This window comes from Pseudophryne corroboree, chromosome 4 (assembly GCF_028390025.1).
Source record: "Pseudophryne corroboree isolate aPseCor3 chromosome 4, aPseCor3.hap2, whole genome shotgun sequence".
In the NCBI taxonomy this organism is placed as follows: Eukaryota; Metazoa; Chordata; class Amphibia; order Anura; family Myobatrachidae; genus Pseudophryne; species Pseudophryne corroboree.
The window spans coordinates 314,838,907-314,866,741 of NC_086447.1; the positions used below are offsets into that span (position 1 = coordinate 314,838,907).

General features: G+C 43.8%; 1 protein-coding gene across 3 annotated transcripts in view; it reads right to left on the bottom strand.

The window, feature by feature from the left end:
* The window catches only part of PEX5L (peroxisomal biogenesis factor 5 like), a 519,042-nt gene that overhangs the window by 98,120 nt on the left and 393,087 nt on the right, over window positions 1-27,835 (bottom strand). For all 3 annotated transcript variants that reach the window (XM_063916322.1, XM_063916320.1, XM_063916321.1), the window contains 2 exons: window positions 24,073-24,196; window positions 23,648-23,747 (listed from right to left, as the gene is read on the bottom strand). In XM_063916322.1, the coding sequence (XP_063772392.1) occupies window positions 23,648-23,747; window positions 24,073-24,196 (224 nt within the window). The remainder of the gene's footprint in view (window positions 1-23,647; window positions 23,748-24,072; window positions 24,197-27,835) is intronic.

Here is a 27,835-nt window from a genome sequence, read left to right on the forward strand (position 1 = left end):
AGCAACGAATCCTGTCCTGAAGCTTCCGGACTTTCTCCTGAGACAAGAACAACCGCTGGTTGTGAGTGTCCAATAGTGCTCCCAGTTGCACCATGCTCTGAGCAGGGACCAGGGAGGATTTCTTCCAGTTGATGAGCCACCCGTGGGCTTGTAGAAACCGGACCGTCATATCCAGATGACACAGGAGAAGTTCTGTGGAATTTGCCAGGATTAACAAGTCGTCCAGGTACGGCAGTATCCTGACCCCTTGACGGCGGAGTACCACCGTCATCACCGCCATTACTTTAGTGAAAACTCGCAGAGCCATTGTTAAACCAAAAGGTAACGCCCGAAACTGGTAATGAAGGTTGCCAATAGCGAACCTCAGGTATTGCTGATGTGAAGCTGCTATAGGAATATGCAGGTAAGCATCCTGTATATCCAGGGAGACCATTTAGTCCCCAGGTTCCAAGGCCAGAACTATAGAGCGAAGGGTTTCCATACGGAACTTGGAAACCTTCACAAACTTGTTCAATGCATTGAAGTTGAGAATGGGCCGGGAGGACCCATTCTGTTTCAGGACTAGAAACAGCGGAGAATATTACCCCCGGCCCCTCTGAGCAAGAGGCACCTGTACTACAACTCCTGTATCCAGGAGGGTCTGTACCACCAAATGCAGAGTGATTGCCTTTGTCTGGTCCAACGGGACGTCTGTCTGGCAAAATCGATGAGGGGGTCGATTTTTGAAGGCTATGGCGTAACCTCGAGTGACAACTTCCCGTACCCAGGCATCTGAAGTGGTCTTCAACCATTCCTGGGTATACCCTAGAAGCCGGCCCCCCACCCTGGGATCCCCCAGGGGGAGGCCCGCCCCGTCATGCGGCAGGCTTATCGGTCTTGGAAGCTGGCTGACGGGCAGCCCAGGCTCTTTTGGGCTTCGGCTTACCAGGTTTGGAAGTGCGGGCCTCCTTGTGGTACGCCTGAACTTTTGCTTTACCTGAAGGGCAAAAGAGGCGAAAGGACGTACCTTTAGCCTTCGACACAGAAGGAGCGGTGTTTGGTAGACAGGCAGTTTTGGCAGTACCAAACAGTCACTTATATGAGAGAGCGCATAAAGATTTTAAACCATTTTTATTTCATATTAAAAAATATATAAAATTCAATTCTAACATCAATATATGCATGAACCTGCCAAAGGCCTTTGGAACAATATAATTAATATTGCAACACACAAAAAAATACCTATCATTGATTAAAAAACCAGGTCAGTCCAAAACTAACACTTATCACCAGCTGCCACTTATTTGCATAATGGGCTTCAGGATTCCTTATATTTCCACTTAGTGGCTGGGATATGACTTAATGTCCCGCATCAGTATATTCCAAATCCTTTATCCGCAATGTGTAAGTGTTGGTATTACTTAAATTTCATGCATTAAATTGTTATTCAAAAAGTGCTGCTGCAAAATTCCCCCTTTAGTCCAAGATTTTATTCAGACTGTAGGACTTTATATAATTGTATAGCTAGGCTTGGTTTTCCCTGCAGGGAACGGACTCCCATCCAGTGACACAAGAATGGTATTGTGTCTATCACCTGAGAAATAATTGTCAGTTTTCGAGAACTATGTCTCACCTCACCGCAGCCCGGGTGTGATGTTGGTATCTTCCCTCCACAGACAGCCGTGGCTAGCAGTCAGGATTTCTTCACTAATACCGCTGTGCTCACTGGACGCAACGTGTCCGCTTGTGAGACCCCAAGCCGCTGCAGTATGCCTCCGGAGTCTCCTCTGTCGGGCTTCCCCCTGCCGGAGCTTGTAGATTCACTACGTGGTGTGATATACTGCGGCCCCCAGCTGCGGCAGCATGCCGCTGGATTTCCCCTGCTGGAGCCGTCTGACTTCTCCTCACCAGAGCTCGATCAGGCAGTCTGTAGCGTTTCACAGTGAGGAGTGATGTTGCTGGTCCTCCCGGTCCCAAACAGAGGAGTCCGTTTCACCGTCCTAGTGGGGGGTGTCCAAACACGCTTGGCAGAGTATCCTTAACGCGTTTCTCCATTATAGAATTTTAACGGTTTCATCAGAAGGTAAATGTCTGTGCTTGACCCACCTCTATTTAAGAGGGATCTCCTCCAATCAATCTCTCTCATTCATCATGAGGGGCAGGTGTGCAACAGGTGTGTATGCATATATACATTTTGTAGTCAGCTAAATAGACTCCAATTTAGTTGGATTAAAAAAACTATATCATATAAAAACATATATTGAGATACCATACATATTGATCACATCCTCTTCAGAGGAGCAATACACAATTTTTTTTAAAAATAAACCAAAAGAAACATTCTTTACATTTCTTTATGCAGTATTTGGCAATGGCAGCACATGAATATATCATTATCACCTCTATCGTTCTAAATGTTAAACAGATCTAAATTACTACCTTGGCTATCCAAAATAGGCATAGCCTAATGGTGAGAGCTACAGACTAACATCATGATCCCTCAGGGTTCTAATCCCACTGCGGACTCAATTTAGTTAAAAATTCCCAATCAATATAAAGTGTGTTTCTATAATGTCCACTATTCTCTCTTATCATTATATTATATCACATTTACAGCTACACTTTTTGGTATATTAAATACCGCTTATTACTTATGTAGCCTCAATCGTTTTTCTTGGGTACATATCGCATAAAGAGACAGCTTGCATTTAGATAGTATATCCCCACTATAACGGGAGATATTATTCTTATAAATATATATATGACCCATTACAAAAGGCCTCTCAGAATATATATTTTCTCCAGGAGAAAAAAGGGGGGGGGGAAATAACAATAAAGGGAAATAGTTTGTTTTCAGATACATATCAAGAGGATATTTACAGAGACATATCATCTCACAAAAAGAAAGGAAAAGAAATTTACTTTAGGGAAAGTAGAGAGTATTTTTACTGATATATAAGGACTCATACCATTTTACCCGCTCTATCTCTCTATCTCATATATTGTTCATTTCTATATTATCATTGAGCCCAAGTGGAGACAGGGAGCCCAGGGAGAAGATCCAAAAAGCCTCCCTCTTACAGAGACGATTGAATCTATCTCCACCTCTGGCAGTTATGGGAACATGCTCAATTCCTTGTATTATCAGACCATCCATACTGCCTTTATGTTTAGATTGAATATGTGTGGACAAAGTATGTGTCCTTATCCCCTTTATAATATTACGCCTATGTTCCAAAAACCTTACATTTAGTTTACGAGTAGTACGCCCCACATATTGAATGCCACATATGCACGTAATCAAATATATTACATACGTGGCATTACCCTTATTTGGTCGGGCCCATATGGGGCGAGCTTGGTGCTATATGGCAGGTACATAGATGATTTGTTTTTTATTTGGGATGGGGACATAAATTCGGCTAAATTATTTGTGGAGTATCTAAACACAAACCAGTTTGGATTAAAACTCACGAGCACTATACACAGCACCAAGATTTCCTTTCTGGATATTGCCCTTGAAGCTAGGAACGGCGATATAACCACTTCAACTTTTAAGAAGGAGGTTGATTGTAATAAGTTTCTGAACTATTCTAGCTGTCACTATCAACCTTGGCTTAGGAATATACCACGTAGCCAATTTATGAGACATAGACGGAATTGTTCAGATACTTTAGATTATAACCAGCAAGCACAAGACCTCACTACCGCATTACTTGAACAGGGATACCCTGAAGATATTCTAGAGAAGGCAGCAAGCCAGGTGAAAACAATGGATAGGGAGTCTCTCTTGTTAACCAAAAAGAAACATGATTCTAAAGGGAACACTGAGCTTAGGTTTATCACCAAATATAACTCCAGTTCAGGGGAAATTAAAAACCTATTGAAAAAGAACATGTCCATCTTGAAGGCAGACAAAGTGTTAGCACCAGTATTGGAAACAGAGCCACAGATTGTATTCAAGAAAGCGAGGACTCTACAGAGCCTCCTGACACCCAGTCATTATGTGGGTTCTGCTCCAACTGGGAAAACAAAAGAGACCTGGTTATGCTCTATCCCACAAAAAGAAGGCTGCTTTTAGGTGTGGACGATCAGGGTGTATGACCTGTGAACATATAGGGCATAGTAGTACACACTTTCATTCAAACACATATGATATTGACTTTGAAATTAAAGGTCACATTGATTGTAATGCCACGTATGTAATATATTTGATTACGTGCATATGTGGCATTCAATATGTGGGGCGTACTACTCGTAAACTAAATGTAAGGTTTTTGGAACATAGGCGTAATATTATAAAGGGGATAAGGACACATACTTTGTCCACACATATTCAATCTAAACATAAAGGCAGTATGGATGGTCTGATAATACAAGGAATTGAGCATGTCGCCATAACTGCCAGAGGTGGAGATAGATTCAATCGTCTCTGTAAGAGGGAGGCTTTTTGGATCTTCTCCCTGGGCTCCCTGTCTCCACTTGGGCTCAATGATAATATAGAAATGAACAATATATGAGATAGAGAGATAGAGCGGGTAAAATGGTATGAGTCCTTATATATCAGTAAAAATACTCTCTACTTTCCCTAAAGTAAATTTCTTTTCCTTTCTTTTTGTGAGATGATATGTCTCTGTAAATATCCTCTTGATATGTATCTGAAAACAAACTATTTCCCTTTATTGTTATTTCCCCCCCCCCCTTTTTTTCTCCTGGAGAAAATATATATTCTGAGAGGCCTTTTGTAATGGGTCATATATATATTTATAAGAATAATATCTCCCGTTATAGTGGGGATATACTATCTAAATGCAAGCTGTCTCTTTATGCGATATGTACCCAAGAAAAACGATTGAGGCTACATAAGTAATAAGCGGTATTTAATATACCAAAAAGTGTAGCTGTAAATGTGATATAATATAATGATAAGAGAGAATAGTGGACATTATAGAAACACACTTTATATTGATTGGGAATTTTTAACTAAATTGAGTCCGCAGTGGGATTAGAACCCTGAGGGATCATGATGTTAGTCTGTAGCTCTCACCATTAGGCTATGCCTATTTTGGATAGCCAAGGTAGTAATTTAGATCTGTTTAACATTTAGAACGATAGAGGTGATAATGATATATTCATGTGCTGCCATTGCCAAATACTGCATAAAGAAATGTAAAGAATGTTTCTTTTGGTTTATTTTTAAAAATTTTTGTGTATTGCTCCTCTGAAGAGGATGTGATCAATATGTATGGTATCTCAATATATGTTTTTATATGATATAGTTTTTTTAATCCAACTAAATTGGAGTCTATTTAGCTGACTACAAAATGTATATATGCATACACACCTGTTGCACACCTGCCCCTCATGATGAATGAGAGAGATTGATTGGAGGAGATCCCTCTTAAATAGAGGTGGGTCAAGCACAGACATTTACCTTCTGATGAAACCGTTAAAATTCTATAATGGAGAAACGCGTTAAGGATACTCTGCCAAGCGTGTTTGGACACCCCCCACTAGGACGGTGAAACGGACTCCTCTGTTTGGGACCGGGAGGACCAGCAACATCACTCCTCACTGTGAAACGCTACAGACTGCCTGATCGAGCTCTGGTGAGGAGAAGTCAGACGGCTCCAGCAGGGGAAATCCAGCGGCATGCTGCCGCAGCTGGGGGCCGCAGTATATCACACCACGTAGTGATTCTACAAGCTCCGGCAGAGGGAAGCCCGACAGAGGAGACTCCGGAGGCATACTGCAGCGGCTTGGGGTCTCACAAGCGGACACGTTGCGTCCAGTGAGCACAGCGGTATTAGTGAAGAAATCCTGACTGCTGGCCACGGCTGTCTGTGGAGGGAAGATACCAACATCACACCCGGGCTGCGGTGAGGTGAGACATAGTTCTCTAAAACTGACAATTATTTCTCAGGTGATAGACACAATACCATTCTTGTGTCACTGGATGGGAGTCCGTTCCCTGCAGGGAAAACCAAGCCTAGCTATACAATTATATAAAGTCCTACAGTCTGAATAAAATCTTGGACTAAAGGGGGAATTTTGCAGCAGCACTTTTTGAATAACAATTTAATGCATGAAATTTAAGTAATACCAACACTTACACATTGCGGATAAAGGATTTGGAATATACTGATGCGGGACATTAAGTCATATCCCAGCCACTAAGTGGAAATATAAGGAATCCTGAAGCCCATTATGCAAATAAGTGGCAGCTGGTGATAAGTGTTAGTTTTGGACTGACCTGGTTTTTTAATCAATGATAGGTATTTTTTTGTGTGTTGCAATATTAATTATATTGTTCCAAAGGCCTTTGGCAGGTTCATGCATATATTAATGTTAGAATTGAATTTTATATATTTTTTAATATGAAATAAAAATGGTTTAAAATCTTTATGCGCTCTCTCATATAAGTGACTGTTTGGTGTAGAATCTGGTAACATTTCAGAATACTAATTGGGAGCGGCACCTAGATTTTAAGCGGTGTGATCAGCTAAGTAAAGTGATACTGTACGGAGATTAATTTATATTATATTTTGTTTTTTATACACTTGCGCCTGAATTAATATACACGCACGAACGCAGGGGCAACCACAATTAAGTTGGGCCCTTTACGCACGTGCGTGTGTATATTTGTGTCATTGTTGTATGGTTTATCTGAAGTCTTTTTGGGCAGCAGTGTACAATGGCAGCACGTGAGACTATTGAAGAGAGGAATACGAGGAGGAATCTCCTTTTAAGTAATACATTGAGTAGAGAAAATACCTCAGGGGAAGCAAACCCACTAGATATGCATCACCTATTCTTTAGATTAGAAACACTCCTAATGACGGAGACACGTCACTGGTTAGATAAAATGCTTCTGGTAAAATATAAAAAAGAAAAAATGATCCCAAGAGGCCTTAGAATCTTTAAGTCTTGTTCCTTTAAAGATAATGTGGATCTAGAGGAAAAATGGAATGAAACTCTAGATAGTTGTTCCCTTTCTCTGATAGACCTTTTAATTGTATATCGAGAAACAAAGGTGAAAGAAGTAGCTACAGAGATAGATAAAATACAGAATCTATTGAAGCCCTTCAATGTAAGAGCAGATTTCAAGGATTCTGAATATAGATTGATTCAGAAAATAGAAGCCTTTGAACAGCAGTTAATATCGACAAAAAATCAAAAGCTAACAAGAGATAAACAGGATTATGAAAGAAATGAAGTAAGATCCTATAATAGAAGATTCAGGAATCACCCAGGACAAGAACTAGCAAATATATATCCAAAAGGGAACTATGGCTACAGAAATAAGAAATATAGGAAGAATACTAATGGTGAACAAGAAGGAAATAGAGAGAGAACTGAGGCTAGGAGAGAACCGCCAAGATACCCCACGCCCACCCCCAAAAACACTATAAGGACACGAGATCCACAAACGAATTATAATAGCACTCGCCCTAATACAGAATACAATCAAAGAGGGGCCAGACCCAAGAATAAAGAGCAGATTGTAAATACAAACAAAGAAAGTCAAGGTGCCCACTCTGGTTCCTCTTTTTTAGAGAAAGATCTATACCCCATCTGGAAAGGTCGAAACAGATTCACAGTGTTGAGTCAAGACTCACCCAAAAGAAAGGGTTTCGAATCAGAAGATGCAGAGGAGGAAGTAAAAAATGTCAACAAAAGCGCAAGAAAAGACTAAGAAATAGGGGGCTGTTCAATTTATCATCTAGAGTACTAAGTGAAAGTGAAAAGGCTGTCATTGCGAAGGGGCTAAAATTTGCCCCTACGCAGGGACCTGACCTATTTGAGCTATTTATTGAGCTCAATAGGTTCACTAGAGATTTATGCAGACAAAGATTCTTTGCAAATAAAATATTGAAAGAAACGAACCAGTGTCCCGTCTTGCTAGATAGAGCAGACCAGGCAGCTTTAGAGATACTTGTGGAACTTGAAAATGAGGGCAATGAGACAGTAAAGGTTTTTGATGTAGAAAGGGAAAATAAAAATATATTCAGAAAGAAATCGGAATTCTATCCGATGCAACATAAAAGCGGTATGATAGAAACTTTCTATACCTTAACCCTAGATGGTTTGAGAGACATCTGTGGTAAAAAAAGTAAAAGGAGGGATAATTTACATAAAAGAGAAAGAAATGCACTTAGAAATTTAATGAAAGATAAATCTATTATAATTAAGAATGCGGATAAAGGTGGTGGTACAGTAGTGCAGGATAAGACTACATATGAAGAGGAAGCATATAGACAATTGAATAATAAGAAATTTTATTCAAAATTGACATATAATCCAACGTCTGCTTTTGTGTGTGAGTTTAAGATGCTTCTGGAAAGGGCGATCCTGGATGGGGCAATATCCAGACAGGAATATAATTTTTTATTTAATCCATATCCTGTGATACCCACCTATTATCATTTGCCCAAAATCCACAAATCCCTCACTGCACCTCCTGGGCGTCCTATTATCTCTGGTATTGGGTCCCTCACTACTAATTTATCCTCTTTTATTGATTCATTTTTACAGCCACATGTGACCACACTTAGGTCATACATCAGAGACTCTATGCATTTTTTTAATCTATTGTCATCTGTGATATGGCAAGATAATTACATCTTTATCACGTGTGATGTAGAGTCTCTTTATACCAATATTCCACATATAGGGGGAGTGGAGGCGATCAAAAGCTTCCTCCTCCATGATGTTGACCTAAGTGAGGCCAGACTTAAGTTTGTTTTAGATGCTATTTCTTTCACCCTCACGCATAATTATTTCACCTTTAATGCACAATTTTACTTGCAGATTCTAGGTACTGCCATGGGCACCAAGTTCGCCCCTAGCTTTGCGAATCTATATATGGGCCAATTTGAAGAGACCCTTATTTGGTCGGGCCCATATGGGGCGAGCTTGGTGCTATATGGCAGGTACATAGATGATTTGTTTTTTATTTGGGATGGGGACATAAATTCGGCGAAATTATTTGTGGAGTATCTAAACACAAACCAGTTTGGATTAAAACTCACGAGCACTATACACAGCACCAAGATTTCCTTTCTTGATATTGCCCTTGAAGCTAGGAACGGCGATATAACCACTTCAACTTTTAAGAAGGAGGTTGATTGTAATAAGTTTCTGAACTATTCTAGCTGTCACTATCAACCTTGGCTTAGGAATATACCACGTAGCCAATTTATGAGACATAGACGGAATTGTTCAGATACTTTAGATTATAACCAGCAAGCACAAGACCTCACTACCGCATTACTTGAACAGGGATACCCTGAAGATATTCTAGAGAAGGCAGCAAGCCAGGTGAAAACAATGGATAGGGAGTCTCTCTTGTTAACCAAAAAGAAACATGATTCTAAAGGGAACACTGAGCTTAGGTTTATCACCAAATATAACTCCAGTTCAGGGGAAATTAAAAACCTATTGAAAAAGAACATGTCCATCTTGAAGGCAGACAAAGTGTTAGCACCAGTATTGGAAACAGAGCCACAGATTGTATTCAAGAAAGCGAGGACTCTACAGAGCCTCCTGACACCCAGTCATTATGTGGGTTCTGCTCCAACTGGGAAAACAAAAGAGACCTGGTTATGCTCTATCCCACAAAAAGAAGGCTGCTTTAGGTGTGGACGATCAGGGTGTATGACCTGTGAACATATAGGGCATAGTAGTACACACTTTCATTCAAACACATATGATATTGACTTTGAAATTAAAGGTCACATTGATTGTAATGCCACGTATGTAATATATTTGATTACGTGCATATGTGGCATTCAATATGTGGGGCGTACTACTCGTAAACTAAATGTAAGGTTTTTGGTACATAGGCGTAATATTATAAAGGGGATAAGGACACATACTTTGTCCACACATATTCAATCTAAACATAAAGGCAGTATGGATGGTCTGATAATACAAGGAATTGAGCATGTTCCCATAACTGCCAGAGGTGGAGATAGATTCAATCGTCTCTGTAAGAGGGAGGCTTTTTGGATCTTCTCCCTGGGCTCCCTGTCTCCACTTGGGCTCAATGATAATATAGAAATGAACAATATATGAGATAGAGAGATAGAGCGGGTAAAATGGTATGAGTCCTTATATATCAGTAAAAATACTCTCTACTTTCCCTAAAGTAAATTTCTTTTCCTTTCTTTTTGTGAGATGATATGTCTCTGTAAATATCCTCTTGATATGTATCTGAAAACAAACTATTTCCCTTTATTGTTATTCCCCCCCCCCCCTTTTTTTCTCCTGGAGAAAATATATATTCTGAGAGGCCTTTTGTAATGGGTCATATATATATTTATAAGAATAATATCTCCCGTTATAGTGGGGATATACTATCTAAATGCAAGCTGTCTCTTTATGCGATATGTACCCAAGAAAAACGATTGAGGCTACATAAGTAATAAGCGGTATTTAATATACCAAAAAGTGTAGCTGTAAATGTGATATAATATAATGATAAGAGAGAATAGTGGACATTATAGAAACACACTTTATATTGATTGGGAATTTTTAACTAAATTGAGTCCGCAGTGGGATTAGAACCCTGAGGGATCATGATGTTAGTCTGTAGCTCTCACCATTAGGCTATGCCTATTTTGGATAGCCAAGGTAGTAATTTAGATCTGTTTAACATTTAGAACGATAGAGGTGATAATGATATATTCATGTGCTGCCATTGCCAAATACTGCATAAAGAAATGTAAAGAATGTTTCTTTTGGTTTATTTTTAAATTTTTTTGTGTATTGCTCCTCTGAAGAGGATGTGATCAATATGTATGGTATCTCAATAGATGTTTTTATATGATATAGTTTTTTTAATCCAACTAAATTGGAGTCTATTTAGCTGACTACAAAATGTATATATGCATACACACCTGTTGCACACCTGCCCCTCATGATGAATGAGAGAGATTGATTGGAGGAGATCCCTCTTAAATAGAGGTGGGTCAAGCACAGACATTTACCTTCTGATGAAACCGTTAAAATTCTATAACGGAGAAACGCGTTAAGGATACTCTGCCAAGCGTGTTTGGACACCCCCCACTAGGACGGTGAAACGGACTCCTCTGTTTAGGACCGGGAGGACCAGCAACATCACTCCTCACTGTGAAACGCTACAGACTGCCTGATCGAGCTCTGGTGAGGAGAAGTCAGACGGCTCCAGCAGGGGAAATCCAGCGGCATGCTGCCGCAGCTGGGGGCCGCAGTATATCACACCACATAGTGAATCTACAAGCTCCGGTAGGGGGAAGCCCGACAGAGGAGACTCCGGAGGCATACTGCAGCGGCTTGGGGTCTCACAAGCGGACACGTTGCGTCCAGTGAGCACAGCGGTATTAGTGAAGAAATCCTGACTGCTAGCCACGGCTGTCTGTGGAGGGAAGATACCAACATCACACCCGGGCTGCGGTGAGGTGAGACATAGTTCTCTAAAACTGACAATTATTTCTCAGGTGATAGACACAATACCATTCTTGTGTCACTGGATGGGAGTCCGTTCCCTGCAGGGAAAACCAAGCCTAGCTATACAATTATATAAAGTCCTACAGTCTGAATAAAATCTTGGACTAAAGGGGGAATTTTGCAGCAGCACTTTTTGAATAACAATTTAATGCATGAAATTTAAGTAATACCAACACTTACACATTGCGGATAAAGGATTTGGAATATACTGATGCGGGACATTAAGTCATATCCCAGCCACTAAGTGGAAATATAAGGAATCCTGAAGCCCATTATGCAAATAAGTGGCAGCTGGTGATAAGTGTTAGTTTTGGACTGACCTGGTTTTTTAATCAATGATAGGTATTTTTTTGTGTGTTGCAATATTAATTATATTGTTCCAAAGGCCTTTGGCAGGTTCATGCATATTTTGATGTTAGAATTGAATTTTATATATTTTTTAATATGAAATAAAAATGGTTTAAAATCTTTATGCGCTCTCTCATATAAGTGACTGTTTGGTGTAGAATCTGGTAACATTTCAGAATACTAATTGGGAGCGGCACCTAGATTTTAAGCGGTGTGATCAGCTAAGTAAAGTGATACTGTACGGAGATTAATTTATATTATATTTTGTTTTTTATACACTTGCGCCTGAATTAATATACACGCACGAACGCAGGGGCAACCACAATTAAGTTGGGCCCTTTACGCACGTGCGTGTGTATATTTGTGTCAGTTTTGGCAGTAGCCAAGTCAGCCACTATATTATTTAGGTCCTCCCCAAACAGAATATCTCCCTTGAAAGGGAGTACCTCCAGGGTTTTTCTAGAGTCCAGATCCACAGACCAGGATCTCAGCCACAATATCCGGCAAGCCAGGACTGACGTAGTAGAGGCCTTGGCTGCTACGATACCGGCATCCGAAGCCGCCTCTTTAATATAGCGAGAAGCTGTGACAATATATGACAAGCATTGTCTAGCATGGTCAGAGGAGATTTCAGTATCTAACTCCAAGGCCCACGCTTCAATAGCCTCGGCAGCCCATGTAACTGCAATAGTGGGCCTTTGCGCAGCACCCGTGAGGGTGTAAATCGCTTTCAGACAACCCTCCACACGCTTATCCGTAGGCTCTTTTAGAGACGTGACGGTAGTGACAGGCAGAGCTGAGGAAACCACCATCCTGGCCACATGTGAGTCCACTGGAGGAGGCGTTTCCCAATTCTTAGACAGCATCTTCTTGTGAGGCACAAACTTCGTACCCGGGTTTTCCCAGGGTTCCTGACGTATATCCACTAGGTGGTCAGAGTGAGGTAAAACTTGTTTAACCACCTTCTGACGCTTGAACCTATCTGGTTTCTTAGGAGGGACGGATGTTTCGGGATCATCCGTAATCTATAATATTAACTTAATAGCCTCTTAAAGATCAGGAACATCCACATGTGAACTACCCTCCCCATCAGCCGTATCTGAGTCAGAACCTGTGGGGTCAGTATACGTGCCGTCTTCATCAGACGAGGTGTCAGTGACAGCAGTGGATTGTGAGGAGACAAGCGCTCGCTTAGAGGACCCCTTGGACTTAGGAGGCGAGCGATGGTCAGACTTTTTAGTAGTCAGGGACTGGTTCAACTTTTTTAACTGAGCAGATAAATCGTCCGCCCACGGCGGGTCAGCTGCAGGGACCACATACGGTTGTACCGGCATTGGGGGTCCCATAGGGGGTGTTAGTTTATGAACTAGCGTATGCAGAAGCGTGGAAAAAAAGGCCCACGGTGGGTCAGTATGTGCCTCCGTTGCCACAGTCCCCCTGGGGGGCAAGGAGCCCCCAGAACCAGAGCTCACAGCTGCTATATTCTCCTCATATGGGTCTGTGGCTTCAGCAACACCGGCAATGTGTTCAGCCCCAGAACCGTTACCCTCAGAAGCAGACATGATATAACTTGCAGTATGAGGTAACACAGTTTATCAGCAGCACTATATCTCTAAACCCAAACCCCTGCGCAGTGTAGTCAGCTTTAGCAGAGATAAAGGAGAGATATGGTGACTAAATCACAGAGAAAAATACGTAATACAGTATATCTTTGTGAAAATCTTATATTAGATAAAACCTGACGCACCAAGCCCCCTCAGGTTATAGAATATAGGGATAGCAGGTTGAGTGAAAGACACGAAATGGACCCCACTCAGCTATCGAATGCACACACAAATAGTCACAGTTTGTACAATGCAGAGGTTATTACTGACAATAATACTGCACTGGACTAGCTTACACAGCTATATAACAAATTATATAACAGTACACAGTAAGAACTGGATCTATATCACAGGGTACTTGTACTATAAACCCTGACTAAATGCACTCTTTCTTACTAACACTGACTAAAAAAGGCAGGTAGAATACTTAAGTGTCATGTAAAGTCACAGCACTGGCAACCAGGCGGCTTTACATAGGAGGATTTGCCCAAGCAGTCCCAGGAACAGTGAGCTGAGGGATAATGGCGCCGCAGACACTGACAGGGAGTGAGGAAAAGACAGATATGCAGCTCCAGGGCGGGAACACTTGCTAGAAATGGCGCCCTGGGGCTGGGGGAGGGGCTTCAGGTCTAAGCCTTATCCCCTCTGCTGGCAAAACCACCGGGTACTGTGGGCGATATAAGAATTGGTTTAGAGAGAAAATCTGACCTGCGCCCATGCCCTGGTGATCTAGTGGGATTGCCTGTATCCACAGTGTCCACCGCCAGCACGCGCGGCCCGCCTCCCACTGACCGCGCCGGATCGCTATAAAGACCGGGTCCCGCAAGCGGGACCCACTTACCACCTTCTGAAGCGTGGCCACACGATCCTGGAGAGCCCCAGCCGTGTGTGTCTAACGTGAAGAAAACCGGAGCCTCCGCTGTAGGTACCCGGCAACCAGGGCTCGGGAGTGTACAGCGCCGCTGGGGAGAGCTGGAGCAGTGAATGTCACAAGACATTTACCACCGCTGCTGCCCTTGAAGTCTTTACTTTTTACCTCATAAAAAGCTTTTCTTAGGGCTGCCTGGAGCAGCCCCTCTGTTCAGTGCCTGCTTACTGCAGCACCAACTTACAAAACTGAGCTCCTGTGCAGGGAGGTGGGGTTATAGAGGAGGCGGCGCTGTGCATTCTGGGAAGAGTCAAAGCTTTAAGCCTGTTGGTGCCTCGGATCAAGATCCTACTCTACACCCCATTGTCCAATCCTTGTGGAGCCCAGTGTACCCCGCAGCAGAAATTATCCTTAATGTGTGTATATAAAATATGAGCTATATAAACATAATACTTTTAATTCTATACTGGGGCTTTGTAACTGAATACAGTATATTGATTGGTTCTCCATATCCCAATACAGCACTGGCTGTAATGTATACATTGGGCGCATGACACATGGACAGATTAATATTGGAAATGTGTCCTGTACCTGCACAATGCTGAACTGCAGAGAGATTCAGTAACTGCTCCTAGAGTACACAGTAGCTTTGTCGACAGAAGTAATAGAAGGAATTTACAATTGAATTTACTAGTTGATTTGTTCTATCAGCAATTTACCTTTTTTTCTGGATGGTGGTAAAAACATGGAGAGTACCATTTCCTTGCATAATGCAGTTCCTTATGAAATAATGTAGTTTTTATTTAAATGATGCTGTAATGTGATGTCATGATCTCACACTTACTGGTTTTTTTTTGTAGAAACCGTGAAAACAAATTAATTGTGTTTGAATTACTATGATCTTACAAACTCCACTATGTGATGCAAACGGGCAATGCTTCATTGTTGGCTACAGAAGCATTGTATACTAATGATGCTACAGTTCAGGTTTTTATAGGAAATATCACTCAGAAATACTATTACTTGCAAATAGCTTCACCTTCTGAAAGTGTTCATGAGATGTAGGTTTCAGGTGTTTGAAAGAAAGTGGGACTAGACATTAACTCAACATTTTATGCAGCTGAAATAAACAATGTAATTTCCAAATGAGGAGCCGCGGGAAGCATAACATCCATTACATTCAAATTCTAATTTGGAAGAACTGTAGAAGTACAAAATCAAGAAAAGAGATGTCAGGCACTCATCTACTATTTAACGCGACAGGAGGCTGATTGTGTTGTCTTGTCAACTGCCATTCTACATTCACGCTAGGTGTTCCTCACTTGCCGAGACTGGCCCTGCATTAACCTGTCACATTCCATGAGACCGCAGCAGCCAGCAAGGAGTTCTATCTTGTGAAGAATAATTGCACCAATATATAGGCCGGGGACAGCAGCAATCACTATGAAAATTACAGTTCAATAAGAGGCCTATGGCAAGTGTTTGTCCATTTAAGTTAAGTTAAGGGGGGTATTCTAAGCGATATTCTAAGCAATCTGACTAGATTGCTTAGAATTTCAGCATTATCGCTCCGTGTGTACTCCCTACAGCGATAGCGATGCGCAGCCCCGCGCATCGCTATCGCTGCTGCTAGATTGGCCTGCATGCAGGCCAATCTAGCGGGTCGCTAGCGGGTCGCTCACTTCACACAGCGGCCCCCCCGTCTCCCCCCGCACACTCAGCACAGATCGCGCTGTGCTGAGCAGCAGGAGAGATGTGTGCTGAGCGGTTCGCTCAGCACACATCTCTCCTGCATCAGCCCGTCTATATGGGCCTTTAGTTTGTAAACCAGGTAACTAGGAGTGTGTGTGTAGTGCTGCCACACAGGTCTGTTGGCTCCAGGGACAGCTTAAGAGAGTAGGGGACCCGTGTCCAGACTCCTCTCTGTAGGTCCCCTCTTCTCTGCTGCACTGTAGACTCTGTTCATGTGCAAGTCTCTGGAAACATGGCGCCCATCGTGTTGCCAGAGACAAATCTGTACTGCGCATGAGCGAATCATGGCATCATTTTCCAAGTGGTTTCTCCAGGATCAGCAGCACAAACAAGGGACTCTGGAGAGGTAAGTAATTAAATATGGGTGCAGGGTGTGTGTGGTGTGGTCCCTCCTGGCCCCATGGGCCTATGTACACTGCAAAACTGCACCCATTATAGAAATGCCTATGGTGGGCGGCCCCACAGCCATGTGTCTGGCTAGCAGGGTGCCTAGAACAGCACCCTGCAGCTAGTGTCAATGCTGCAGCACCACCAGAGTGTCCAAACATATAGCCAATAGTCTGTACAGCACCAGAGGATGCTCCCGCAGTGCTGCAGTTCTTCCTGGTGCTGGCAGCCCTGTCCCCTCAACATGACATCTTGCAGTCAGTGGGCGAGGCCGACACAGAGATAGGGTGACCTAGAAAGGGTGGTTATGGCACTGTCCTAAACCCCTGCCTAATCTGCTTTATTTAGGTAACTTGTAACGTAGTTTAAAAAAGTAGATGGTCACACTGGTGGTCTTCAGTATGCCGAATGTTGGGATCCCGGCGCACAGTATACCGGCGCCGGAATACCGACACCCGGCATACCGACAGCTATTCTCCCTCGTGGGGGTCCATGACCCCCCTGGAGGGAGAATAAATAGCGTCACGTGCGTAGCGCGCCACCGTGCCCGCAGCGTGGCGAGCACAACGAGCCCGCAAGGGGCTCCTTTGCGCTCGCCACGCTGTCAGTATGCCGGCGGTCGGGCTCCCGGCGCCGGTATGCTGGTCGCCGGGAGCCCGGCCGCCGGTATACCATACTACACCCGGTCACACATGTCTGGGGTTAAAAGTAATAGCCTACAAGCTGGCAGGATAGTTTTGCTGTGTAAATGAGTGTCGCTTTAAAAACACAGGCAGACTAGCATAAAGTCCCACACCTCCGGAAGCTCACATGCTATTACATTTAGCCCCTAGTCTTGCACAGAGACCTCCAGTAAAGGATGCACTAACAGAGGATGCTATTATAGTAAACTGGTGTTTGTGGGGTTACAAGCATTGCGTGTTTATGTGTGATATACTGTAGTCTGTGTAATTGAAAGCTTAGGAAAAGTTGTGGGGAAATCTTTTTCATAAGGAAGAAAACTTTGCTGGACGCATATGTGTGAGATGCTGCCTGAAGATAGACATACTGTACAGACAGGGCCGGTTCTTGGGTTTCTAGCGCCCTGGGTGGCCAATAGGGGCGTGGCTTCATACAGGGAGCATGGTCAGTTATGCCCCCTGTACAGTAGTAGCGACGCTGAAATGATGTGCGGTGCTCGATGATGTCATCACGCACCGCACAGCAAACGTCCTCTCTACGAAGGGAAACTAGACGCTACGCATCTAGTTCCCTTCGTGGAGAGGACCTTTGCTGTGCGGTGCGCGATGACGTCATCGCGCACCGCACAGTAAAGGTCTTCTCCACGAAGGGAAACTTGACGCTACGCGTCTAGTTCCCTTCACAGCGGGGGGCAGTGGCAGAGGGACAGAGCGGGCAGCGGGGGGTACAGCAGCAGCGGATCTTTCCATGGTGCGGCGCCCTCCGGAAGGCGGCACCCCAGGCAAAAGTCCAGCTTGCCCGTGGCAAGATCCGCTACTGTGTACAGATCTTTGCAGGGGCATAAGTTCATCCCAGTAACCCGGAGGCTAGGTGGAGTTTGGTGCCCCCTCCCTTGCCCCCCTTAAAAAGAAGGGAAAACAAATATGGTGTATCTATCTATCGCTATATATATATATATATATATATATATATATATGTATATATATATAAATTTATAGAGACGGGGACCGAAGCCCGCAGTGATTTGGCAGGGCTTCACCTACACTGTGTGACAACAGCCGGTGGGTCAGGGTCAGACTCACGAGATTCAGCTATCTGCAGCATGCAGAATCAGCATTCACCATTGGGTCCCATCCCACAGTCCAGCAGCAGTGGTGTTAGGAACTCCAGCACTATTGGAGTGAGATGCCTATAACCCTCAAAAGGGTCTTTACCAATAGTAACACCCCCCCCACAGCTGTTCCCTTAGTCCAAAATACACACACCAGTACTTAGGGGCCCCCTTTAATTAAACCTTCAGAAGTAGGGGCACACACAATAGGCTGGAGACTACAGGACAAAGGACTGGGAGTAACCAAGGACACAAAACACATGGGAGCACAGAGGGTGAGGTCAGAGCTGGGTCGGAATCCCAGCCAGGGCAGGTGAGGTTCTGTAAAGATGGCTAGCAGGCACTGAGTAGATGGAATGCAGGCACAGAGTGAATGGTATATCTTGTGGGCTGAGCACAGGTAGATGAAGGGTTAACACACTAGGCTGGAGGTAGGTGAAGAAAGGGCTGGAACAGGACTTGGACAGGCAAGAAATCTGGCAGAGTATCCACAGAACCAGCAAGGGCTTGCAGACAAGGACCAGTGGCTTATACACAAGGCACAAACTATAACCTGTCACGATCCATGCAGTTTCTCCTCCATGCCTGCGGTGGCGCTCTCTGCTCTGGTGCTCAGCACTCTCTGCTCTGTATCTGCAGCTTGGTAATTAGCTGTTACCACAACTGTGAGCAGCACCTGAACTCACTACATAGGCCAGCCACACAGGCTCCTAGTTGCCAGTTCATCGTGTCAAGGTTATCTCAGTTCCTGTTCCTGGTTATGCTGGTCTCTACTGCTAAAATCATCCATAGTACTGCCAGACTCCAACAGCTATCCTGTGTAGCTACTCTGCTACAGTGCAATCCCGTTATCCTGCTATGTTGCATACTCTACAACAGTGCTATCCTGTGATCCTGCTACAGTGCAATCCTGTCATCCTGCTATGTTGTATACTCTACTACAGTGCTATTCTGCTATTCTGTGAACCTTCTACAGTGCAATCCTGCAACCCTGCATTCTCTGCTCAAGTGCATCCTGCTACAGTGCAATCCTGCAACCCTGCATTCTCTGCTCAAGTGCATCCTGCTACAGTGCAATCCTGCTACAGTGCAATCCTGCAACCCTGCATTCTCTGCTCAAGAGCATCCTGCTATGGTGCTAACCTGCTACAGTGCAACCCTGCATTCTCTGCTCAAGTGCATCCTGCTACGGTGCTAATCTTCTACAGTACAATCCTGCAACCCTGCATTCTCTGCTCAAGTGCATCCTGCTATGGTGCTAATTCTGCTACAGAACAATCCTATTACAAGTGCCTTCACAGTCCACAGTGTCTCAAGGGTTTCCTCAGTCTACACCGTTTTCATGTAATCATAGTCTTCAGTGTGTCCGTGTACTCAGTCTCCTGGCATCCCATGTCTCCTCAGTTCCCAGCATCACAAGTGAGTTTCCTATCCCAGTATCACAAGTGTGTTCCCAAGTATCCAGTACTGCCAAGTACTTCCCAGACTCCCAGCATTGCAAGTGCAATTCCAGTTCTCCCTTTCATTTTGTGTTCTCCAATCATTCCTGATTTTTACTTATTGTTTACAGTTGTACACTGCTTTACCCTGTATAAATAAACTTGCTATTGTACTGAGAACATCAGTCCCTGTGAATATGTTCCTACAGAGGGAATTCCAAACGGATTCTGACATAACCAGCACTAGAGACTTGGGCTCAGTGCCTTATAGCAGTTTAAGACTCCAATCAGACGGACTGGGAGTGTCTAAATTAACCAGTGGTCCAATTCTTACCCAGTTAGTGTCATATGACTGTGACCCATGTGGCAACTGTCATTGTGGATCAGGACACTGCATTTATTTGTTTTACCAAGATCTTGGACTTCCACATTGACAAGTGGACCGACCACAGCCAAAGACTAAAAGTATGTAGTATGAGTGAGAGAATGTTTAATAAAGTGTTAAAATAATGAAAGTACACAGTACACTGAATATTTTAATATTTTCATTACAGTGAAGGTACATGTGTTAGCAGGACCTTGATGTCCGGGCATGCTGGCACTTGTGCATACTGGGGCAGACTTGCTGGGCCCTGTACTTCCACTGTAAAGAACAATTTCAATTATATTTTTTAAACTAATAACCCTGCATCCTCCACCACTAGGGTATTGGGGAACAGCCCCAGGCTTTCACCCCAGGCCTGGGGATTTCAATGGGATGAGGGCCCTCTTTATTGGTAGTGTCCACTCTTTCTGAGAAATCCAATGCCTGAGCTGACCAGTTTGGAGGTAGTTTATGCAATGGCAAGGGTACCCTATGATGTGTGTCTCCCTGCTATGGCGTAAGCCCAAGCCCACCATGGCTGGTTCAGCCCACTACTGGTTACTGATAAAACTGGGAGCTTCATGCAATTTTCTAGTACCAGAGAGAGATCAGAGGACAAGGACTGTTTTTTATTTATTTATTGTGGGGGTGGGAGTATATTTTATTCCTCTGTACTATAATTCTCTAATTTTTGCAGTGTACTGCATGGGTGTACTGCAGCTACAGTGGGCGCAGCTAGTGCTATTCGGACACAGGTCATATACAGTACTACTCTACTGCATAGGCTGAAATTTGACCTCTGTGACCTCAGTGTCTACTAATGTCATTTCAGTCGCACTGGTGGCTGCAGTGTGATTGACATGAAGTGGGCATCTCTGGGTGTCAACTGACCATTTTCAGGGAGTGTTTGGAAAAACGCAGGTGTGCCAGTAAAAACGCAGGCGTGGCTGGCCGAACGCTGGGCAGGTTTGTGACGTCAACAGGAACTGAACAGTCTGAAGTGACAGCAAGCGCTGAGTAGGTTTTGAGCTACTCTGAAACTGCACATAAACACTTTGTAGCCGCTCTGCAATAGAATCGTTTGCACTTCTGCTAAGCTAAAATACACTCCCAGTGGGTGGCGGCATAGCATTTGCACGGCTGCTAAAAACTGCTAGCGAGCGATCAACTCGAAATGACCACCATTCCCCACTTAGAATGAACACATCTGATCAACTATGGCTAAAAAGTATTTTTATAGTAGCATGTCAACTAGTTGACTAATTGATCTTTAATGTTTTGCAATCTATGATAGTTTTATGACAGAACCCCAGAAAAATTTGTTCTACAGAAAGAAATTGTTCTAGACAATGTAGTATAAAATCCCCAAAATACAGGCACAGAGAAGATTTAGTGGGGTATTTATCAAAGCTAGGAGAGAGATACAATTGTGATAGATGAAGTACCAACCAATCCGCTCCTATCATTTTCCAAACGGAGACATTGTGATGATGGAGAAGTGAGCCAGTGGAGAAGTTGCCCATGGCAACCAATCAGCTGCTCTGTATACTTTTATAGTATGCAAATTATAAATGCTACGTCAATGCTGATTGGTTGCCATGGGCAACTTCTCCACTGGCTCACTTCTCTACTTTTATCACTGCTTAGTACATCTCCCACACAGACTGTAAAATGTAAGACAGAAGCTGATTGGCTGGTACTTTATCTCTCACAATTTTATTTCTCTCCTAGCTTTGATAAATACCCCTCTTAGATTAATAAAGATATTTCCGAATTTCAAAATGTCCTTTAAATGCTAGTATAATGTTTTTGCACATCATGGAAATTGTTCAATCATTTTATAAGTAACAGCAGGTGCTACAAAGGGAGGAGCTATGCTGCAAACCAGTAATATAGCTGCCATTTTATTTGTATATACTGTACCATAAATTCTTACTTAGGGGTCTATTCGTGTAGCAGAGAAAAGTTTCTCTGCTTTCTGCTATTCACAGAGCGGGTTACCATGGAGAAGTCCCTGACTTCTCCAGTGGCACCCCCGCTCCGTGGCTGAATCGCATCACCATACTGTAGCATGGTTAGTGCAAAGCTTTCCACTTCTCCCTGGAGTTCAGATTCGCCATCTCAGGACCTGGTGCTACCTCTGCCCCCCTGACCTCCCAGCAGTCACTGCAGCCCCCTGGGAGGTCAACCGTTGGCGCATGCCCAGAGGGACTGCCGAAGAAGACAGCACTGCTGGAGAACATGATACCACATTGCATTGCCGGAAAGGTGAGTAACATTAATTGCTACTTATCAAAGGTATACATTAAGTCGAACTGATGCGATGTATAATGATAAAGCGCAATGGAATATGCTACACTATATAAGAAACTGTACATAAATAAATAAGTAACAATTAATTTTTAGCTTTCTTTATGAACAGATCCCTTACAAACTGTACATATAGGATAAGCCACCCACCACTTCCCAGCACTTCAGAGTGGTTCTACTGTAATTCAAAGCAATGAGGTTCCTTATACTGGGTCATATATATATTTCATGTGTTTTTACATTGAGAGGTACCCCAGTATCTTCCTATATGGCACAAGAACAACCAGCGACTAATCCCAAATAATCCTCTCATACACGGGCGTCTCTAGAGAGGAGGGGACCAGAGCCGGCCCTAACCAATATGATGCCCTAGGCAAGATTTTGGCTGGTGCCCCCTAGCACCGCTGCTAGGTCTGCAAGAGATGCCTGGCATGAGTCAGCTGGCAGTTCTGCTAACGTCGGGTGCCTTTTGTTTATGAAAATGCATCTTATTTGCATTACTATGTGGCTAGGATGTACAAGCAGCTTCTGCTGATTAAAATTATATACAGCATGCCTATATTCTGTGTGCGACTGCGGCTGTATCTGCATACGAAATGCTACATTACAGTGATTTCCAGGAATACACACAGAATATAGACATGTCGCATATCATTTTAATCAGCAGAAGCTGCTGGTGCCCCTAAGCATGCCAAATGCCCTAGGCATTTGCCTAGTTTGCCTATGCCTAAGGCCGGCTCTGGAGGGGACCCATGTACAGACTCCGTTTGTGGGCTCCATCCTCTCCTGTAGCCGTTGCGCCGCTGCTAGCGCTCTGAGTGCTGTAGACTCTAGCACAGTGCCAGAGTCTACAGCGCATGCGCAGGACTCCGAAAAATGTAAGCAGGGCCATTTTTCGAAGTCCTGCCCATGCACTGTAGACTTTGGAACTGTGCCAGAGTCTCTAGTGGTCAGTGCGCTAGCAGCGGCGCGATGGCTACGGGAGAGGAGGGGGCCCACACACGGTCAGCGATGGTCTCCGGAAAGGTAAGTATAGGAGAAATGGGTGCGGTGTGGGCCCCCCCTGGACTCAGGGGCCTGTGTGCACCGCACACACTGCACCCATTATAGAAACGCCAATGCTCTCAGACAATGTTACACTAAATGGAAGTTTTGATGTTAATTTAATTTACTGCCACTATTATATCTTAGTTCTTATATATTATCTTACACATCAGGAACAAAATAAAACTTCAAAATCAGAATTCAACACAATAAAACATATTTATTATTTGCTATACATGTCATGCATTACACTGTGACTATCATACTTACTTTTGCAGCAGGTGCTAATTCTATGTCAGATGCTTGCACAGTCTCCACTACATTATTCCTGTCCCTGACTGATTCAGCTTGTGATCTACCATCTGCAGACCTAGAACAATAGTCATTAAAGCTTTTTAATGTGAATAGTGTGAGGCCCAGCCAAGCACGCACATAGTAATTCATTTTCACTAGATTTATTTATCTTTATTTGAAACAATTGAAATCTTTCCAAACATAAATCAAGTGAAATGTTACATTCTGCACCTTTGTAGCTACCACTGTCTTTATAAAATCCTGTGTTTTGTAATAAAACAGAAGAGGGAGACAGATGTAGAACACCCTGTTGTAGAAAATACGTTCATTTGCAGCTACAACCTATTATTTCAAAGCTTTAAGACATGCTTTTTTTTCACTATAGTACAAAACGAATTTACCATAAGAGCTCTTTAGAAGATGCCTTAGATGATGATTTTCTTTCCAGGCCCCGATGAACCTCGCTGCTTTTATCTCCTCGAAAACACCCATCACCCCATTTTTCCAACTGTGTCTGAATGTGTACTAAAAGTAAGGAAGAGATCTTCACACAAAAGACAAATAAAACAACTCTTTTATTTAATTCAAAAAACATTAGCTAGCATGTTCAGGTAATTATATAGAAGCATATAAAGACATAAAATAAACACATTCAGTAAATCTTTACATCCTGGCAATGAGCCTGATTCCTGTTTGTAAGTAAAGCAAAAAAGTAAGCAATTGGGCAAAACCATGTTGCACTCCAGGTGGGGCAGATGTAACATGCAGAGAGATTTAAATTTTGGTGGGTTATATTGTTTCTGTGCAGGGTAAATACTGGCTGCTTTTGCATGTAGCCCACAAATGCTAGACAGCTTTATTTTTACACTGCACTTTAGATTTCAGTTTGAACACACCCCACCCAAATCTATATCTCTCTGCACATGTTACATCTGCCCCACCTGCAATGCAACATGGTTTTGCCCAGTTGTGTGTTTTTTTGCTTTGCTTACAAACATTAATCAGGCCCAAAGTCCACAAACACTGAGCTCAGTACATTTCTCTGAAGGGCACATACACACAATACTGTAACTGGATCAATACCCATGTGGTTTGTGGGCTTCAGGATAGCTATACATCAATGATATTAATGTAGGCTGTGGGCAGATTCAGTTAGGTGCAGGCCAGTGCTGCAGCCTACCCTGCGATTATAAGTACACTGAGTACCACTCACACTCCTTCAGGCTGTGAAGAGAAATCAGCTCACACATCCAGGGAGGATGCTGGTAGCTGTTCTGGTGGCAGCTGCAGCTAATTGCACATAGCCCTATGTCTCTGATCCATAAATTGTAAATATATATTAATATTATTAAATATAACTAATGTTATCGAATGTTATTGTTTTGTGATTCCATAGTCTTACATTTGGTATTACTGTTTAATTTTTTTTTCTTTTTTTCTTCTTCATTTTTTATGTTATGTCTTTATGGAATATAACACATTTGGTAGAGATACGGTTTAGGTTTTTTCTGGATTAGGAATATTACACATATATAGTAGTGATGAGCGGGTTCGGTTTCTCGGAAACCGAACCCCCCCGAACTTCACCTTTTTTACACGGGTCTGAGGCAGGTTAGAACCTTCCCGCCTTGCTCGGCTAACCCGAGCGCGCCCGAACGTCATCATCCCGCTGTCGGATTCTCGCGAGATTCGGATTCTATATAAGCAGCGGCGCAGCGCCGCCATTTTCACTCGTGCATTGGAGATGATAGGGAGAGGACGTGGCTGGCGTCCTCTCCGTTTATTGTAGAAGTTGATTGGTTTATTGCTTAATTGTGGGGAGGATTGGGGAGCAGCTGTTAGGAGGAGTACAGTGCAGAGTTTTGCTGATAAGTGACCACCAGTTTTTATCCGTTCTCTGCCTGAAAAAAACGCTCCATACCATATCTGTGCTCAGTGTGCTGCATAATATATCTGTGCTGAGTGCTCACACTGCTTAATTGTGGGGAATGGGGAGCAGCTATAGCAGGAGTACAGTGCAGAGTTTTGCTGACAGTGACCACCAGTATACGTTGTCTGCCTGAAAAACACTCCATATCTGTGCTCAGTGTGCTGCTTTATTGTGGGGACTGGGGACCACCAGTATAATTAATATTATATAGGAGGAGTACAGTGCAGAGTGCACTGCTGTACCTACCTCTGTGTCGTCACTCGTCATCCATTAAGTATACTATCCATCTACATTCTATACCTGTGGTGCATTTTAGTTTTGCAGTTTGCTGACACAGTGTCCACCAGTATACTATATATAGCAGTACGGTAGGCCACTGCTGTACCTACCTCTGTGTCGTCACTCGTCATCCATTAAGTATACTATCCATCTACATTCTATACCTGTGGTCATACCTCCCAACTTTGTTTACTTGAGGAGCGGGATACTCGCGCGGCTTCGCCGCGCACGATCCCGAAAAGGAGACGTGGCCTATGAAAAGGGGCGTGGCTTCGCGGAGGACCCACTATCGCGAGCCACGCCCCGTTTTCGTCACTGAGGGGGGCATGCCCAGCGCTCTGTGAGCCGCTGGCATGCTCCCTCTCCCTCTGACTCCACTGAATAGACGCTGTGCGCATGCGCACAGCGTCTATTCACCGCTGCTCTGCTAAGCAGAGCAGCGATTGACAGAGCCTCCCAACTAACCCCCCCACCGCGGGACACTGTGGCCCGCGGGTGGGACAGCGGGACAGTCCCCAAAAAACGGGACTGTCCCGCGAAAATCGGGACAGTTGGGAGGTATGCCTGTGGTGCATTTTAGTTTTGCAGTTTGCTGACAGTGTCCACCAGTATACTATATATAGCAGTACGGTAGGCCACTGCTGTACCTACCTCTGTGTCGTCACTCGTCATCCATTAAGTATACTATCCATCTACATTCTATACCTGTGGTGCATTTTAGTTTTGCACAGTAAATATAGTAGTAGGCCATTGCTATTGATACTGGCATATAATTCCACACATTAAAAAATGGAGAACAAAAATGTGGAGGTTAAAGGGAAAGATCAAGATCCACTTCCACTTCGTGCTGAAGCTGCTGCCACTAGTCATGGCCGAGACGATGAAATGCCATCAACGTCGTCTGCCAAGGCCGATGCCCAATGTCATAGTAGAGAGCATGTAAAATCCAAAACACAAAAGTTCAGTAAAATGACCCAAAAATCAAAATTAAAAGCGTCTGAGGAGAAGCGTAAACTTGCCAATATGCCATTTACGACACGGAGTGGCAAGGAACGGCTGAGGCCCTGGCCTATGTTCATGGCTAGTGGTTCAGCTTCACATGAGGATGGAAGCACTCATCCTCTCGCTAGAAAAAAGAAAAGACTTAAGCTGGCAAAAGCACAGCAAAGAACTGTGCGTACTTCTAAATCACAAATCCCCAAGGAGAGTCCAATTGTGTTGGTTGCGATGCCTGACCTTCCCAACACTGGACGGGAAGAGCTTGCGCCTTCCACCATTTGCACGCCCCCTGCAAGTGCTGGAAGGAGCACCCGCAGTCCAGTTCCTGATAGTCAAATTGAAGATGTCACTGTTGAAGTACACCAGGATGAGGATATGGGTGTTGCTGGCGCTGGGGAGGAAATTGTCAAGGAGGATTCTGATGGTGAGGTGGTTTGTTTAAGTCAGGCACCCGGGGAGACACCTGTTGTCCGTGGGAGGAATATGGCCATTGACATGCCTGGTCAAAATACAAAAAAAAATCAGCTCTTCGGTGTGGAATTATTTCAACACAAATGCGGACAACAGGTGTCAAGCCGTGTGTTGCCTTTGTCAAGCTGTAATAAGTAGGGGTAAGGACGTTAACCACCTCGGAACATCCTCCCTTATACGTCACCTGCAGCGCATTCATCATAAGTCAGTGACAAGTTCAAAAACTTTGGGTGACAGCGGAAGCAGTCCACTGACCACTAAATCCCTTCCTCTTGTAACCAAGCTCCTGCAAACCACACCACCAACTCCCTCAGTGTCAATTTCCTCCTTACCCAGGAAAGCCAATAGTCCTGCAGGCCATGTCACTGTTAAGTCTGACGAGTCCTCTCCTGCCTGGGATTCCTCCGATGCATCCTTGAGTGTAACGCCTACTGCTGCTGGCGCTGCTGTTGTTGCTGCTGGGAGTCGATCGTCATCCAAGAGGG